Source organism: Gymnoscopelus microlampas (assembly GCF_963454915.1).
Source record: "Gymnoscopelus microlampas genome assembly, chromosome: 9".
Lineage (NCBI taxonomy): Eukaryota > Metazoa > Chordata > Actinopteri > Myctophiformes > Myctophidae > Gymnoscopelus > Gymnoscopelus microlampas.
This window is the reverse complement of record NC_139946.1, coordinates 7,795,119-7,815,118: the sequence shown is the minus strand read 5'-3', so window position 1 is coordinate 7,815,118 and position 20,000 is coordinate 7,795,119. Positions and strand designations below refer to the sequence as shown.

The 20,000-nt window shown below is 41.2% G+C and overlaps 1 protein-coding gene across 2 annotated transcripts in view; it reads left to right on the top strand.

Moving 5' to 3' along the window:
• The window catches only part of LOC311051717 (disks large homolog 4-like), a 127,959-nt gene that overhangs the window by 79,463 nt on the left and 28,496 nt on the right, over positions 1 to 20,000 (top strand). For both annotated transcript variants that reach the window (XM_084066325.1, XM_084066324.1), the window contains 9 exons: positions 1,869 to 1,922; positions 4,045 to 4,095; positions 6,463 to 6,587; positions 7,242 to 7,411; positions 8,065 to 8,201; positions 9,679 to 9,823; positions 10,485 to 10,620; positions 16,781 to 16,937; positions 17,537 to 17,639. In XM_084066325.1, coding sequence (XP_083922451.1) covers positions 1,869 to 1,922; positions 4,045 to 4,095; positions 6,463 to 6,587; positions 7,242 to 7,411; positions 8,065 to 8,201; positions 9,679 to 9,823; positions 10,485 to 10,620; positions 16,781 to 16,937; positions 17,537 to 17,639 — 1,078 coding nt within the window. The remainder of the gene's footprint in view (positions 1 to 1,868; positions 1,923 to 4,044; positions 4,096 to 6,462; positions 6,588 to 7,241; positions 7,412 to 8,064; positions 8,202 to 9,678; positions 9,824 to 10,484; positions 10,621 to 16,780; positions 16,938 to 17,536; positions 17,640 to 20,000) is intronic.

Sequence of the window (20,000 nt, the reverse complement as noted above, 5' to 3'; positions counted from 1 at the left end):
AATTGTTTATGCTTCTGTGTGTGTGTGTGTGTGTGTGTGTGTGTGTGTGTGTGTGTGTGTGTGTGTGTGTGTGTGTGTGTGTGTGTGTGTGTGTGTGTGTGTGTGCGTGCGTGCGTGCGTGCGTGTGTGCGTGTGCATCTGTGTATGACCTCTCTCCCTCATTATTGTTGTTCAGTAGGCAAAAAGGACTCCTCCCACAATACCCATAATCCCTATGACCCTCTCTCCTCTATATCTCCTTTCTCTCCTCCTGTTCTCTCCCTCTCTCTTGTCTTCCCTCCATCCATCCTAGTCTTACTGCCCCCCCCCCCCCCCCCCCCCCAACTCTCCACCTTCACCCCTATCTATGCATCCATGTAGTATTAAGCATCTATTCAGCTTCACTGACAGAGTGACAGACAGCTGGGGAGAGAGGGCATATATATGTGTGTTTGACACAGAGGGGGGGTGAGCAGTCGGGCTATGAGAGAGCTGAGCAGATAAAGGGATAGAAAGAGAGAGAGAGAGAGAGTGTGGGATGGAGAGAGGTAGATAGATAGAGGGAGGGGGGGGATTAGTGTAGAGGGATAGTATACTGCTGTCCCCGCTCTGCTTTCTGATGCTGTGAACCTTTGTAGACTGTCAATTTGGTGTGCTGCGTTGCTTGGTCGGTTGGTTGGCTTTTTGGTTCGGAGGAGGAGACTGGCACTTCTGAATTCTTGGCACAGACCGGCCTGGTCAACAGGCTTGGAGGTTGGGGAAGACCGGAGGTTCATAGGGTGGGCTGGCTGGCGAGGAGGAGATAGGGGAGGGGTGTGGAGGTTTGATAGAGGAGAGACAGCACGGCAGGCACATGGCAATTTGGTCATCTCTGTGGATGTGAGGAGAAGATTGGACCTTGAGACAGTGGAGATATACCCTGACTGACTGACTGACTGACTGACTGACTGACTGACTGACTGACTGACTGACTTCATCTCTGTTGTGTGGAAGGATTTGTCACCCTCTACCATTAGCCTGGGGGAAAATAAATTGTATCTAGATGGAAAGAGAGACAGAGAGTTTGTGGGGTCTTTGGCTGTATCTGACCTGTCCAGAGGCAGAAACAGAAAGCTGGCACAGGCTGGTGACAGAACAGAAGGGGGGGGAAAGGACACTATAGACTGGAGAGGGACAAGGGTTGTGTGCTGCAAACTGAGGGTACATCACATTGACAAATGAGCAGTTTACAGCCTTCAGGATATCTGTTCCCTGAAGTTTCATAGCTAGCTTTTCACTGCAACAGTGAATAGATGAATGAGCTAATCAGACAGGACATGTAGCCTTGTGCTGCAGTTCAGGACAGTGTTGTGAATTACAGTAGAGCACACCGTTCAACAAGTGTAGTAGTAAAATATATGTGGTGAGTTACATTGTAGACATTGTCCATTGCAGTGAAGTACCTTCTAATACTATCCACTATTAGGACAGTGCAGTATGTCATGCGGTGTATGTAGTCGCTCTATGGTGGTCATTTGTAGCAGATGTATTCAACATGTACCAAAACACGACGACTGTGACGAGACGAGTAAGTCATTGTCATATCGGTACGTGTGTGTGTGTGTGTGTGTGTGTGTGTGTGCGTGTGCGTGTGCGTGCGTGTGCGCACATGTGTGTGGTGTTTGCACATACATTGTTTTGCATCAAATCTCAACTCAAAGGCTCCTTGAGATATACATCTAAAGCCTTAATGTGATTTGTTTTTGTATTTTGGCTGTGTGTGTGTGCGTGTGTGCGCGCGTCTGTGTGTCAGTGCATGTGTGTTCCAATTCTCGCCACCTGACACATCTGTTTTGTGTTTCCATTATGCTATTCTCAGTCGCCTTTCTGTTCTTTCTGTCCTCCTGCAGGCCAACCCCCCTCCGGTGGTGGTCAACACCGACAGCGTCGACACCCCCCCATATGTAAGTATGACCGTACTCTAGATGGTCTGGAGAAGGAGACTGGCACATTCTATAGAGCAGGGCCTTCATATCTTGAATAGTAGCAGTAGCAGTAATAGCTTATAGCTATCTACACTTCGATAATAAATTAGCTGTCAGACATGGCACTCTTTGTTAAAAACTCTATAGTAATGTTTCACTACTCTTGTTGTGACACTAAAGTAAGCATGCTACCGCATTTAATAATAATAATAATAATAATAATAATAATAACCATCAAGACTTTTTCTTCCACCTGATAAAAATAACTTTTCCATTTCATGCCAGCAGTCTTATCCTGAGAGCACCAGATGTCATCACTTTGCCACACTATATTATTGATCTCCTCTCATGAGAACAATGGGATTTTAGGTTGAAAATCTGCAAAGTTTCCCTTTAATGCTAGCGGTGTCTTTCATGGCTCCGAATAATTGGATTGTAAAACCATTCAACTGGTACCCAACTGTCAGAGAGAATCAGTGTATGTTGTCAGATAAGTTTATTATGTAATTACTGTGGAATCCCTGCTTCTCTTCCTGGAATACCACTCTGCAAAATAAACAGCATAGAGAGAGACACCACCAGGGACACATGATTTATTCCTGTTGTTCTCAGTCAGTGAAATGTTGTTGGCACAAACAGCACAAATGAAATATAGTGCAATGTTGTTCACATTAGAGTAATTTAGCATAATGACTGTCTGGTATGACAACCAGAAATCAGCTGGAGAAGAGATGACAGTAGATACATATTCGTATGGATATTCGTTTTTAGTGACCCAAATAGACAAGTTTAATTAATACTATCAGCCACTACAAATTTAGCAAAATGTGGCCCTGAGGGAAGTACTGTACACAGCAAAATTAGTGTAAAGTAAGTTACTGCTATGCTCCACTTCCACCATTTGACCTAGACAGCAGGGAATAGAAATGTTAACTCTCTTGTAAATCTGCTATTTTCTAAAAAAATCTCGAAAAATATTTCAACAACACAATTCTTGTATCCGAGGTCCGCGGCCAAACACATTAATTTGGAGGTCCTTGACATGAAAAAGTTGGGAAACCACTGTGGTACTGTACGTAACAGTACATGACATTGTTACATGGTGGCTGAGATGTGTGCTTGCTATTTGAATGGGCAGGAATACAAATTATATACTAATCTGACTGCAGAGAGAGACAGATTACAGCCAATGGGATTACATGACCCACTGGGATGTAACTTGGTTGCTCTGTGTGTGTGTGTGTGTGTGTGTGTGTGTGTGTGTGTGTGTGTGTGTGTGTGTGTGTGTGTGTGTGTGTGTGTGTGTGTGTGTGTGTGTGTGTGTGTGTGTGTGTGTGTGTGTGTGCGCACACACACACAGTAGTTATAACATGGGGGTTGTGCAGAGGCAGGGAGAGGACGCTCATCCCTCAGTATAAGCCTAGTAGAAACAAAACATAATGCTCTATTCAGATCAGATTTAATGCTATCCTCTGTGTGTTCTGCCATTTGATGTACACACCATATTCTACGCTACATTAGTTCTGGCTAGGTAATATGACTGTCTTAGAGGCATTCTGACAGTAATATGTATGTTTTTCTTTTTCAAAATTGCAGATTTATTTGAGTATTTTAATACTTAATACATTCACCATTAATTCTCTAACAAATGACTAATTTCATTATTAAATAATGAAATGAATGGAAGCATACATTGTGTATCTTACTGTAAGTGAATATCACATTGGAACTCTATTGAAATACAATTTGTTTTAGTTATTTATTCAGGCTTATTGACAGCCCACAGTGTAGAGAGTCAGGAATTGACATGCAGCAAAGGTCAAAGAGAGGTCAAAAATGTGGCGTGCGCCTTAACCACTCGGCTATTGGCAACCAGCCTATTTTATGTGGTTAAGTGGTTAAACAGTTCATACCAAAGCTACCCCTAACCCACTATCAACCGACCCATATCTATCATGGGTAATTAATTTGTCTCTCTCTTCCATTTGGTTTCTCTATCTCTGTGTGTCTCTCTATCTGTGTGTGTGTGTGTGTGTGTGTGTGTGTGTGTGTGTGTGTGTGTGTCTCTCTCTCGCTGTCTCTCTATCTCTCATTATGTTAGGTCAATGGTACAGAAGCAGACTATGAATATGAGGAGATCACACTGGAGAGGGTAAGGTCCTTACTCATCGTATACTTGACATCACTGCTGATCATTTTCTAAACCATACACTTGCAGAGCCTGGCTTGAGTTGGGTAATCCAATGCAAACAATTGTACTAAATTATAAATACAATAAACTCAACTTATATTGATTCGAAAATTCTAGCTGAAAATGTTGGAGCAAACGTAAAACATGATTTGGATTTTACGGCCTAGAGTTAACGAGTTATTAACGAGTTAACGTGAAGTGGCCTGTTATAACACCACCATTAGGCCGATTAAAAAAAATGTAAGCAGAGGTTCTTCCTTGGCCTACTTGGGAGTGTGAAAGTTTCTTGGCGATCAGTCCAACGGTGCCGGAGATTAGCTGCTCACAGACAGACGGACGGACAGGGGCTAAAACATAATCTCCGGCCTTCGGCCGTCCGGCCTGGTGGAGACAATAAACTCACCAAGTCCCTCACCTATCCATTTGTTCAGCTCATTTTAATATGAGTGTTGCTCACCGAAAATAACAGAGTGACACCGCCGTACGGCAAAGTATAAACCAGGCTCTATTCAGTCCAAACCTCTCTCGATCTTTCCACTCCATTCCTCACCCATCTCTCACTTCTTAGTTATTGTTCCTTTTCTTACTCCCTTTGCTTCTTGTTCCTTTTCCTACCATCTTAACTCTCTTTTGCCTTTTTCGCCTCTTTCTCTCCCTTACTCTCTCCCTGAGGCTTTCTTTATGTCTCACTTCCTCTTCTCTCTCTCTCTCTCTCTCTCTCTCTCTCTCTCTCTCTCTCTCTCTCTCTCTGTATTCTCTTGTGACCTGGTTCTGTCTATTTAAGTAGCTCTGCTTCAAGGATAATATGGACACATGCACACACACTACAGCCTCATACAAAGTGAGAAGGCAGGAGATGAAGACACACAGGGAGCTACAGCTGCAATAGACCTTTTTTCACAGCAGCCATATCGACATGAATTGTTGTGTAAAGGGCATGGTCACACATGTGCTACTGGAAGGGATTAGATTAACCAACGCATGCCAAGGTATCAAACTGTGGAGTTTGTTGAACTCCGCAACCAGAAGCTCCATCCCATAGCTAATGGAAGTGGACGGGACGCAACTGTTTAGGTCAAGCATGTGTGACCGTACACTAGTGTCACTTTCTTCACAGGTATTACCAATGATACTAATTAACCCATTCAATCCGGGAACGCATCTGTGACATGTTAGATTTCTTTGGCTATTCAAAAAGAGCAGATATACAAGCTCATAGCATGGGACCGAGTGCCGCACTATGAGCTTGTAGATTTGCTATTTTTGAAAAATCGTGCAAATTTGTACAAATCTTTGAATATATATATACATTTTTAACTCAAATCTTTGCTTCTGGGGGTACCTGGAACAAAGTATTTTGAGATGGGGGGTGGACAAATACAAATAATTTTCACCTTGACATGAAAAAAGTTTGAGAACCACTGATATTATAGCAACATAAGTTTAAAAACAAAACAAAAACTGATTAAAAGACATTTGTAGAATCCCTAGAGGCCTGATTTGAGTTAAAAATGTTTTCTTTAAAAAAACATATAATAGTAGCATGGCACTCGGTGCCGCGCTATGAGCTTGTATATCTGATATTTTTTGAATAGCCCAAAATAATGGTTATAGCAAAGAAATCTAAAATGACACAGCATGCGTTCCTGGATTGAATGGGTTGAGTTTCTGTTCATTTAGCCTAAACAGAATCAGGTGTGCTGCTTTTGTGCATGTTGGCTCACTGGCAAGGCTCTGCTACAGAGCCTTGTTAGTATCATCGGTACGACTGTGAAGGAAGTAACATTACAGTACATAACTATTTATGTCAATATGGCTGCTATGGAAAAGGTCTATTGGAAAGCATGTGTGATTTACAGTAGACAGGTGATACATACAGAAAGATATCAATTGTTGATATGTAAGTTTAATTTGAACAAAGGGTGAATTGGATCAAAGAGCGTAGTATCTGCTTTGTAAGGATGGTTGCACATTAATGAAGATATTTTGGTATGGCCAGGGTCTAGTGATGAGCTTCGGACGCAATTATCGTGGTGTGGATCGTAACTGAATGTAACGGGGCAGGTTCAGGTCGGGTCAGGTCATTAATTAACACATATTATTGGGTCGGTTTGGTGGGGTCATGTTTTAGAAAACCTCGACCCGCGCATCAGGCAGATAGAACAATGTGATCAACAAATTGAAGATTTTATATCAAAAGGCACAGCAAATAACAGCTTTAAACCCCCAAAATACTCACATAAGAATGCCCTCAATTGATGTGTGTGTGTGTGTGTGTGTGTGTGTGTGTGTGTGTGTGTGTGTGTGTGTGTGTGTGTGTGTGTGTAGGGTAACTCTGGCCTGGGTTTCAGTATTGCAGGGGGCACTGATAACCCCCACATTGGAGAGGACCCCTCTATCTTCATTACCAAGATTATACCTGGAGGGGCTGCAGCCCAGGATGGACGACTCAGGTACACACACACACACACACACACACACACACACGTGCACGTGCACACGGCCAAGAGTTGTCCTAACTGAATAGAAAATGTTAAGTATTATTTATTAAATAATAGTAAGTAATTTGCCCATAACGTAATCAAACAGCATTCATGAAATGTAACAGATTAATAACGTGTCCACAGAACTTGACTTGGACTGAATTCGTTACAGATTAGAGGAATCTAAACCTTAATTCCATTAGCATGGACTTTTTAAGTGACAAATGTAATATTTACAACCTGTCACTAGGCTACTACGGAAGCATAGATGATAGCTGCTTACTTACAGTATATGCTATGCAATATAGTCACAGACTTGGTACATTCAAATAAAACAATATTAATAATATATTACTAAATATTTTACAAAACATCCATTTTAAACCCTATATAATTTGTTGACTGGGGTTTCTCCTTGTCCACCTCTTTTTTTCCGTCTACACCAAATCTCTTTGGCAAATACGTGATCTACTGTACAAGCTCACAACGTGTCACAGCATGACGCGTTGTGAACTTGCAGATTCAATCTTTTCGCTGAATGTTCGCCCCAAAAAAATAGAGAATTGAGAACCACCTATATGTCTATGATTGAAGCTGATGGTGCATGGTGTGTGTCATTCTCAGGGTAAATGACTGTATAGTTCGTGTGAACGATGCAGACGTCAGGGAGGTCACCCACAGTGGAGCCGTGGAGGCGCTGAAGGAGGCAGGAGGTCTGGTCAGGTTGTACATACGACGCCGGAGGAGCCTCTCCGAGAGAATCATAGACATTAAACTGGTCAAAGGTCCCAAAGGTGAGACAGTGCTAGAGCAAATTGATTCATATTGATATTGTTATTGACAGACAGACCATTTTCAACCTGTCTTTGGGCATGCCATTTTTTCCAAAATAGCGAAAATATCAGATCTACAAGCTCACAACAAGTTGCATTGAGAGCTTGTAGATTTCGTTGTTCTGCTACTTTTGCTCGACACTGTCATAGGACGAAGTAGGGCATTCATTCATGAAGAAAGAAAAACATACTGTGTGTGTGTGTGTGTGTGTGTGTGTGTGTGTGTGTGTGTGTGCGCGTGTGTGTCCTTTGTACAAGGCATTCTTGTACTTCTGTTTATGTGGACATAAATAAATATTTCAAATGTGTGTGTGTGTGTGGGCGGGGGGTTTTGTGTTGTTGGGGTATTTTGCCACAGTACATTTGCACATAATGTGGAATGTGTCCTCTGCATTTACCAATCCTATCTATTATGAGCAGTGGGTGCCATTGTCTGTCTAGCCTATTATATTATAACCTATTATGTTGTCATTCGATTGTACAGTCGGCTGTGACAGTGCAGTCATATTATCGTCATAGTGTAAATGTCACACATGACATCATGTTCCAGGTAAATCAAACATTTCACAATGCATGCATACTGATGTTATTGTTCGTTTCTTTCTGTCTCCCAGGCTTAGGGTTCAGTATAGCAGGTGGTGTAGGCAATCAACATGTCCCCGGTGACAACAGCATCTATGTGACCAAAATCATCGAGGGCGGGGCTGCTCACAAAGATGGACGGCTACAGATAGGGGACAAGCTAATGGGCGTAAGAAAAATAAAATCTTATTTCTCCATCCTTCTTCCACCCCACACCTCTTCAACTCGTACATACTGTATACTGTATAGTTGCCAGTTTTAGTGTGCAGTCTTCCTTACTGCAATCAATCAAATTGTAAGTTCAAAATGTCACATGAATTATTTAGATATAGGCAGGGCATCATTTAGATGATAAGCGACAACTTCTGATATTTACGTCTTGATAACTATCAGTTTCTTTTTGTATATAATTGGAAATTACTTAAAATTGGAAGTCTGGAAAAGGTTTACTGTACAGAATGCTGTGCAGAATCAGAATGCTAAACTATAACACAAGTAGTGTTTTTTCACATTAGAATTTAAAATGATCTGTCACCCTGCCTTTTAATGAGAAAGGCACATTTTTTTAAGCGCCAAAAGAAAAAAGAAACACTGTAATTATTCAGTACAATATTAAACTTCTCAATAAATACTTAATTGATAAATAAGTACACAGACAAACATAAAAACAAATAAACAAAGAAAAAGGAATTTCCCAATAGCATCAAATATCTTGCTTGTTCTCTCCTGGGCTTGCTCTGCTCCAGTCATTGAAATTCAACTCGTCGCCCCCGGGGCAAGACACTATCTATACTGACCGTGTTGTGGAATGTAACTGTAACATTTTCTCTATATGACATAATCAGAGCGACTAAATGTACAGTATCTGATGTCTGCCCTCATGCACCACTACACTGCATTTTAAATGTCTGCCCTCATGCACCACTACACTGCATTTTAAAAGTGGTGAGCAATGAAGTGACAGTAATGCTACAGCATATACTGTACTAATTAAGAATGACAGGTCTGTGAAAAAGAAACTAATAAGAGAAACCGTACCCTTTAACTTTAAGCTTAGATTATTGACTACAAAAATATCCCAGCCATGTAGGCACAAACCGTACAATATCCATGTGTGTCTTTATAGTATGTGACTGTTAAACATGAAGCCTGGTTTATACTTCTTCATACGACTGGAAATGGCAGATCTACAAGCTCACAATGTGTCGTGCTATACGCCATGTTGTGAGCTTATAGAGCGGCTATTTTCAGCGTGGGACACCGTCGTATGACGGAGTGTAAATTAGGCATTACTTTAACAGTCATCCTGACAGATCTACTTAAGTACCCCTGAAGATTAAATACATTTTGGATTAATGCTTTTCAAAAAGGGGTGTTACGTTTTCTTGTAATGAAATCTCTCTTGGTGTGCTCTTAAGTGACATTAGTGACACATATAAGTATTAAGAACATCAAACATCCCCATCCTTATTAGTTATACTATGTCTTTTTTAATAAGCATTGATGTATTAATGTTTGTTGGGTGCCTGTGTGAATGAGTGTGCTTGGATTTACTGTTAGTGAATATATGCATACTGGCTATGTATTTATGCATCAATGTATTGTACATACTGTACTGTACTGTATGTCTGTGTGTGTTTCTTCAGGTGAACAACTCCTGCCTTGAGGACGTTACTCACGAGGACGCGGTGTCCGCTCTGAAGTCAACTCCTGACGTGGTGTACCTCCGTGTGGCCAAACACACCTCCGTCTTCATAAATGACAATTTCCCCCCACCTGATGTCACCAACTGTGAGTGCAGCAGTGCGTGCACAGTTGCACACACACACACACACACACACACACACACACACACACACACACACACACACACACACACTTAAAATGCATGAAAATTGTTAGACTGATATTCAAATGTAACTTTTCGGTTATAAATAAATGCCATACCATATGACCCAGTCGCTGTTCAGTTGGTTATATAACCAGCTTGGGACCGTTTGGTCTGCTGGGGGGCCTCCTGACACCTCTCACACTTACTGTAACTAAACCACAGTACATTCACAATCACCCACCATAACATAATAATGCACCGTAATACAGAAAACTTTGGTAAAACCCTAAAGGCCAGTCCACACCAATGCAACTCCTTGCAACTGCCACTGGGGATAATGGTTGCAAGTAGTTGTAATTAGTTGCAAGTTGCAAGGAGTTGCGTCGGAATCATTGGTGTGGACTGGCCTTAAAAGATCAAAATGAATTAAAACAATTTACTCAAATGTTCCAATTTCAAGGATCCCCATAACTCTGAGAGTATATAAATGGAACCAAATGGACCTGTAAGGGTCCATTTGGTTTCATTTGTACACTCTCAGAGTTACGGAGATGTAATTTCACTTTGATATTCACAGTTTAATACAAAAGTAAAGTGAGAGTGTCTGTGTTGTTCTTCTAGCCTACTCCCCTCACCAAGACAACCATATAAGTCCTTCCTACATGGGCGGCAGCCAGTCTGTAAGCCCCGCCCCCTTGACCACACCCAGATACTCACCACTGCCCAGGGGCATGATGGGAGACGATGACATCACCAGGTAAGATATGAAACACTATTGCAAAACACACACACACACACACACACACACACACACACACACACACACACACACACACACACACACACACACACACACACACACACACACACACACATACACACACTGTCATAGCTTATTATCGGAAGTGACACGAATGAAAACAGGCCGTACTTTTGCTGAAAAGTGGTGGTGCATATTTGGTATGGAATATGATGTAGTTGTCTTCTGCTGTTGATAAGATAGATATACTGTATTTGGAAAGGTGTTTCTGAAATGTGTCCACAGCCATGTATTTCACTGTCCTCACTGTGCCAAATTGTATAACATTCAATCCTGTGCAGAGGTAGAAATGTTAACAAATGACATAAAATAAAAATAGAGTCCACACGCTGGGTCCTACTCCAGATGACATAAAGACAGACACGTTTATAGAAGCTGTCGGCACTTTAAGGCACCTTAATATCCCGGGACATGAGCCAGTTTACTTGCGATGCCTGGTGGCAGAAAAGAGAACTGCCTAGTTTATATTTCATGAGGCAGTCTATTCATTACCACAGTGTGTTCCAAAGTGTGGAAAAGTCTGACATTTTCAAGAGTCACCACAGTAGTTGCTCTGCAGTACAGTGGTTTTCAAACTTGTTGTGCACCAATGTATGGTTCCCAATACACACTCTCGATTGGGAAATGAGTGAGCACAAAACACTGATATAGTAAATTATTATTATTATCATTCTTTGCAGTAATAATATGTGGTCGTCACAAAATCCCAAGGCACACCTGGACTTGTCTCACAGCACACCAGTATGCGTCATCATTACAGCGTTTCGAGAACCACTGCCCTAGAACAGTGGTTCTCAACCTGTGGGTCTGGACCCACATGATTTTTTTTTGGGGGGGGGTCGGGGTCCCCATCAGCGGACAGTGAAGTGACAATTTAAGGACTTTTTAAGACATTTTTAATGCCTCAAAAAAGAAAGAAAGAAAATTAATAAAATCATTACTGAATCAAAAGTAATCAACAAACTATTCTTTGGTCAAATTGTCAAATAATATAAGAAAGAGGTAACATTTCTGAAAATAGCCGAGCTCACAAGATAGCCGAGCTGAAAATAGCGCGAGGTGTTGTGAGCTTGTAAATCTGCTATTTTCACAATATTTATCTGTGGAACTGAGTCAAACAAAATGTAATGCCTCAACTCCTACAATTCCAAATGCTTATCAGGATAGGGTGTCCCCAGTTCAAATATGATTATTTTGGGGTGTCCCCAGTTCAAATATGATTATTTTGGGGTGTCCCCAGTTCAAATATGATTATTTTGGGGGGTCGCGGCCTGAAAAGGTTGGGAACCACTGGCCTAGAATGGGAAACAAAATGCAGAGAACCCCACACATACTGTACTGTAGTCTCTGACCTCTGTACCACTGTGTGCATTAGTGTGTTTGGCTATAGGCAGCAGATGGCAACGATGCTATCGTCTGGGCCAGGTTTGCACGCACATACATATGCTCTACTCTCTCTGTCTCACACACACATGTTACACACACACATAGTACATACAGTACACTGTACATATCGTTGCTGTCGACCAGAACGTGTATCTCCATTATAGTTTTTCAGTTTTTTTTCTCTGACACGAAAACCAAATGGGACATAGTGATAATAAAAGTAAATAAACAACACAAATAAATAAAAAATAAAAAAACACCAGGAAAAAAGAACATAAAAGAAAAAAAAGTAATAATAATTGCATAGCACTGTACTAATTGTAATTAGTGTAATTAGTACAGAGAGCTGTACTAATTGTGCATAGCTAACCTTCCTTTTTATGGGACAGCATGCAATTGGATGTTTTTCTTTATTGTGTGTAAAGAGACGGATTCAATGTTTTATAAAAGGTCTCTGTGGGAGCCCCTTTGAGATGTTGGTCTGCGGCCAAATACATATCATTTTGGGTGGTTCTTGACATGAAAAAGGTTTGAGAACCACTGATATTATAGCAACATAAGTAAAAAATATATAATAAAAAAAAATGATTTAGAGGACATATGTAGAATCCCCAGAAGCTTTAATTTGAGTTAAAAATGTTCGCTTTAAACATGTATATATTCAAAGATGTGCACAAATGTTCATGATTTTTCTAAGAAAATTGCAGATCTACAAGCTCATAGCGCTATGAGCTTGTATATCTGCTATTTTTTGAATAGCCCAAAGTATAAAATATACTTATAGCTAAAAATCTAAAATGACACCGTATATGCATTCCCGGATTGAATGGGTTAACACAGGACCAGAACGGTCATGTGGGCCTGAGTAGTGGTCCAATGAGCTGCAGCGATTACACAAAGGACTAATTTAAACTTTTTCCCGTAAATGAATGCTCTATTTGATCATGTGTCACACAGAAGTAGCAAAAATAGCCGATCTACAAGCTGACGCGTTTGCTTTCTGACTTTCTTTTTAAGTGAAAGTGTTTAGGTGTGTCTGTGGATTTTATAAATATTTAACCAATGAAAAGTATTAACAAGAGCTTGTGATTAAATAAGAACTACATTGAATTCATTGGAACACAGGTTCCGTTTTTTTCCATTTCCTGAAAAGTAATGGTCTTGGACATACAGTACAAGGTTTCACTTCCTCTCCCTCCCTCCTCCCCTCCCTCTCTGTCCCTCTCTTTTTCTCTGACGCACACACTTAAAATGACGCACATACATATAAAAGTACGAATGCACTGTATACAAACTGTACACTGAGAGCTGCACTACTGTTTAATCTGTTTTAATGGATGGCTGGATTACACCATACCAGCCCTCGTCACTCATCTGGCGTCACCATGGTTACTTACGTGTGACTTGTTTCGTCATAACCTCGGCAGCCAATCAGAGGCTTCGATTGTGATAAATCTGATAAGACTCAGCTGTGACTGTGACAATGGTCATTCTGATATCTGTCCTTTACTTGTAACCACTTCATTATTTCTCTCATGCATGTTTCTCTTCCTTTTCTCATCCCTCCTTTTCATCTCTCACCTTTTCCTCTATCTCTGTCCACACTCTCTGAAATAATTATGGATTAATAGGATTATGGTTTTCCCAAAACGCAAACTGAGTGTGTGTGTATATCAAGAATGTTGCTCTTTCAATTAAATACACTGGCTGTGGTGAATCCAGATCAAAACAACAACCTCTTGGTTTCATCTGTCAAATCGTGACGTTGGCATGCAGGAAAAAGAGATAGCACAGCACTGCTGGTTAAGAGTTGTTGTTATTTTTCCATTTGGATCCACCTACTCAATGTATTGCTGGCAGCATTGTCCTTATTGTAGGTGACACTGACAGTGTTAAAACTTTGCTTATCTGGATTGTGTTCATTGTGGCAAGCTCATCAATATTGGAATAAAGTAGGGAGGAAATTAGGTTCAAATGTGTTACATTGATCAGTGGTGGCACACAGTATAATCATCAGTGTTCATTTATAACTCAGAGAGTGTGCTGCTGGTGTAACCAAATGGACCTGTACATATGTAGGCTATCACATTTAAATGAACCCTTTTACACTTTAGTTTCTTCAGGCCCTCTACTGGAAAATCCTCCAGTCCATGCAAATAAATAACATCACATTATAGCAGTGGTGTAAAGTAACTAAGTACATTTACTCAAGTACTGTACTTAAGTACAATTTGGAGGTAGTTTTACTTTACTGGAGTATTTCGAATTTTTAGTACTTTTACTTCGACTCTGCATCTCAGAGGCAAATATTGTACTTTTACTCCAATACAATTATTTGACAACTTTATTTACTTTAGATTTTGATTATTATTACAAAACATACATTACCCACTTCAGCCCAATACATTTCAGCCATTTGAAAATAGCAGATCTACAAGCTCACAATGCGACGTAAATCGTCTATTTTCAAAAGATTTTTATACATTGTGAACTTGCGAAATGGGACATTTTCTTTTACAGTACAGACAGTACTTTTACTTTTACTACTTTAAGTATATTTTGATGCCGATACTTTTGTACTTTTCTCAAGTAAATTTTGAATACGGGACTTCAACTTGTAACAGAGTATTTCTACATTGCAGTATTGATACTTTTACTTAAGTAAAACATTTGAGTACTTTTTCCACTACTGCATTATAGAAACGTGTGTGTGAAGTCACTCTATGGTCGTACTGTCCTCTTCCCAGCAGATCATTTAACCACTTTACTTTGTAAACTGGACCTGAGTTTGGCTCTGTACTTGGACCGCTTTCCACCCGCCCGTCTACACCAAATCTCCTGCCAAAAATAGCCGATCGCCACGTTGCGTTGCGACACATTGTGAGCTTGTAGATCTGCTCTTTTTGGCAAACATTTCCCCCGGAATAGGGATGCTGAGGTTCAACTGGTTGAAAGAGTAGAAAGATACATGTACTGTGAGAGCTCACTAACAGTGTCATAGTGACATCTGCTGGTCTACATGGTGAAATGTGCTGAGCTTTAATGATAGTGTTTTACCAGCATTATTTAAATGCAATTACATGTATTTAAATTAATCGCAATTAAATGAATTAAACAAATAAAAAGATTTGGCCCATTCTTTAGTTAAAAATAAATTATATAATAATAAATAAATATATCATTTGTTGTGGTACAAGTATGATGAATGTTCATCCCCTTGATCTTAGATAGAAACAGCATATTACTCTATATATTACTTTATAAAGTGCTACTTGCTAAACTCCCTTTGTATCTGTATCTGACCAGATCAGATTCTCAAGTCAGTATACCAGATCACAGGATTGGTGGGTTAATATTGCTGTAAGTGCGCGTGGGCCGTATGGAACAAATGTCAGGGTAGTTTGATTCGAGATTACATTGATACTTGGAATTTGGTCGTAGATTTGATGATGGAACTTGCCAAATGCACCTGCCTGTAGTAAAAATGGTCTTGTCTCCTTTGTAAATTATTGTATTTTTATCGATATGGTTATTTTTCTGTATTATGAATTACGTGAACCTCATCTTCGTGTCAAATCGTATTACTGTACATTTTGTATCGCCTTTTGTATACAGGGCTCCATTGCAAAAAAATGACCTTGGTCTCAGTGGCCTTACCAGAAATAAGGGTTTCAAGCAATCAATCTGTCAATCGAAAAGCAACGCAACACGCCAATAACACAACCTTCTTCCATTCCTCCTCCTGACCTCACAACCTGCTCCGAGTCTCTCATTACTGAAATTAGAGACTGTGGTTAAGAGGATTATTTGCTTTTCCTCCGCTCCTCCCTCATGTGGAAGGAGAGGACACCCGGGAAAGAGCAGAGTTTGCTGGCGGTGTCAGTGCTGAATGGCCGTTTCCAGAGAGGGGATGTTGCTGATTTGTCCTTGATCGTATTTATGCCTACATCCTTCCTACAATCTGCAGTTTACGATGTAATGGTTTACTCCCGCAAAGTGGATGCTGTCAAATTTTGCCTTGATTGATGCCAGCGATTGACCAAGATATCGCTACCACGCAGACATATCTTTGTCACTTGCTCCCATTTTGTTGTTACTTTTGGTTTGGTTTGTTTGCTTGACCACAATGTTACGAATGTGATTTAGAAAGCATGTTATTTAAACGGATGCTATAGGTTCATTGTTTACCCTGTATCCTATAGTTTCAATGTACTGTACAGATTGTTATGTTTGATAGTATATTGTTTGACTTATGCTAGGTTCTTGGTTTACCTGGGATGCTAGTTTCTTGTCGCATTACGCTGTCTTTCTGCATTCTATGTATGTGCTTACCTTGCTTATTGTACAGAAAGTCGCTCTGGATAAGAGCGTCTGCTAAATGGTAATTGTAACTGTACATTTATTAATTTTTCTTAGCTTTATTTTTGGGCTTTTATGCCTTCATGGATAGGACAGTAGGCTGACAGGAAATGGCGAGTGACATGCAGCAAAGGTCGTCGGGATCGGGACTCGAACCTGCGACGTGCTGTCAGGCTACATTGAGTCTAGGTGCCTGGACCGATACGCCAGCGGTCCAGGCCATAACTGTACATTTTAATGTTGTGTGTGTTTGTACATGATCCACCCCTTTGACTGTGTGTGTGTGTGTGTGTGTGTGTGTGTGTGTGTGTGTGTGTGTGTGTGTGTGCGTGTGCGTGTGCGCACGCTGCAGGGAGCCCAGGCGGGTGGTGCTACAGCGGGGCTCCACAGGTCTGGGTTTTAACATTGTCGGGGGAGAAGATGGAGAAGGAATCTTCATCTCCTTCATCCTGGCGGGAGGACCAGCAGACCTCTGTGGGGAGCTTCGCAAAGGAGACCGCATCCTGTCGGTACGAACTGAACAACCAACTTGAATGCCAGCATCCATTATTCTAGGGGGGAACATTGGTGAGAAATAGCAGATCTACAAGCTCGCAATGTGTCGTGAGGCATTGTGAGCTTGTAGATCAGCCATTTTCACACAGAGGGTACGAAATGAAACAGAAAACGTACTGTATTGTCAAGCGTTCAAATGATCGATTGATTGATTGATTATATATTACATACAATATACTGTATAACTCATACTGAGAATAACACAAAGTTACACTTATTCCCAATGTGGCCCTCTAACTACATTTTTACATACAGTGTATGCTTAAAACAGGCATTTGCAAGGCATAAACCCCCACAAATGTACACACACACGGACACACACACACACGGACACGCACACACACACACACACACACACACACACACACACACACACACACACACACACTGACCCACAGGTGACCTATCGATCCAGATTCCACTGTGTTCTTTACAGCCTTCTCATGTCACACTATACATTTATTACTATTGATCCAAGACATAGGATCTAACTGTGTGTGTGTGTGTGTGTGTGTGTGTGTGTGTGTGCGTGTGCGTGCGCACGCACACATAGGTAAATGGAGTGGACCTGTGCAGCGCAACACACGAGCAGGCAGCAGCAGCTCTGAAGAACGCAGGGCAGAATGTCACCATAGTTGCACAGTACAGACCAGAGGGTGAGTACAACACACACACACACACACACACACACACACACACACACACACACACACACACACGCACACCTGGCACACCCATGGAAACTAACACCATAGTGGCGGGTGTTACAGCAGGTGGTGTCCAGGCTAACAGCACCAGTGCTGAGGTGTAAATTAAAGATTGTTGCTGTTTGTTCTACCGTGTGTTCAGTTGATCATGTTCATATTCATAGTCAGCCATTTTGCTCCTACACCACACACACTCGCTGAGCATGACGTAAGACCACAATAGCTGCTGGAGGGTTCCGAACACTGTTGTGGAAGTTGTATGCTAAGTAACATTTTGTCCCTGTAATTGGGTCATTTTGATAGATAGCTGCTGTTGTATTATGTTGGATGAAGGATGCTAGCTCCTAGCTGTTGAATATCGTCTGGGTCGATTGGAAACCTTTAATGTCCAAAACGGTTACTTTTCAGGAAATGGAGAAAAAAAACTGTGTTCCAATGGATCCACTGTAGTTATTATTAGTCGTTAATACTTTTCATTTATTCAATATTTATGAAACCCACAGACACACTTAACTACTTTCATTCTAAAAAGGTTTCTAAAATAGTCTGACAACACAAGCTTGTAGATCGTCTTTTTCTTTTGCGCAACACTCTTGTATGATGAGGTAGGCATTCATTTGCGCGAAAACATAAAAAGTTGGAATATGGAGATACAAGGTTTCTGCCCGACATCAACGATATGTTGGATGAAAGAAAGAAAAAAAAGTCATAGCATGTGGACTTGAGGAAGCTGGAACAGTAACCTGTAGAGAGGAACTGAAGAGAGAGAGAGAAGGATAGAGGACTACAGTAGATGGTGCTTAGTAGGCCCCTCGTTGTATTTCAGCTGGGAGTGGCTCAGGAGGCTGTAGCCTAGGAAACCAGGTCATATCGCTGATGAGCAGCGTTTTTGATGTGATACCCTCACAGCAGGGCACCCAAGTTATTCAATTGAAGATGCACAAAACCACATAGTACTGTGTACACACACACACACACACACACACACACACACACACACACACACACACACACACACACACACACACACACACACACACACACACACACACACACACACTCATAGGCACACAAACATAGAAACGCACTCATGGGTGCACGCTCGCTCCCTCACCCACACTCATAGAGAGACAGTAGCTGTGTCATAGGAGGTATGTATTATTCAGAGAGAGGCCTATTGTAGACCAGGATAATATGTTTATGTGTGGGTTCATGTTATATAGGCCAGCTGCTGACAGGACTGCAGGAAACAAAAAAAAAACACTGGAAGTGTATTCCAAGATGCTGCTATACTCTGTGACTGGCCTATGTGCAGGCTAGAGGCACAGATATACTGTATAGGGAGAGGTTGTGTACTGTATGTGTGAACGCATGCATGTGTATACAGTATATGTGTGTATAGCTGCTTTCTCATTTGAAAAGTGGAAAATGTCTGGGGAATCAGGTCAGGACATTGTCCTGTGTTGGCTTTCTCACACATGTAGCATGCAACAGGAGAATGTCCGTCTCAGATGCGTTCACACATGAAGATAAATTTGATAAGGTGAGGGGCGGGGTCTGGATAGTAGACGCACACTATAGCTACTTCCACTTAAATATAACGGCGTGATGGAAATGCAAGGATCAAATACAATCATTGTTTTACTTCCTTCCACAGAACATGACACATACATTGAATTGCTTGACATGTGGTCTCCCATTGATGCACCCTTACTCCTACCATAGTAGGCCAAATGTAGATGATGAGCTACAACCTACTTTCAATCAAAACGAGCCGTCCTCCAAGCTGGAAAAATAACATTGGTCTCCATGTACAGACGCACACTGCGCACTTCGCAGGGAAGCGCAGGTGTAGCTCATCCTATTTTTAAACTGGCTCAAGGGAGGGCCGGCCGGCAGGAAGGTGGGCGGACCTCACAGAGGTCCGCCCACGCTCATGTGACCATGACTCAGCCATAACCATATAAGGAGTGTGTAGAATTACTTCAATGCAGCACAAACTTTAACAAAATACAAAATCGGCCTCTGGTTTCATACCCCCTTATATTGGCCTGGGTTGGTATGACTTAGATTCTGTGTTATATTGGAATTTTGACAATGACTGTACAGTATGTATCCAAATGGCATTGGTCAGAACAGAGTGAATGTTGCTTGGTTTCAGTTGGTTTTACTTTGGATTGGCCTTGGAAATGATGTGTTGTGTGTTTCTTAAATACTTAACTATTGATTTTTACATTCATAGAAACATTATGGTTGTTTTTTCCTGGTTGACATAAATGCTACAGCAGCTATTGTAGCAAGAGAGAGTGT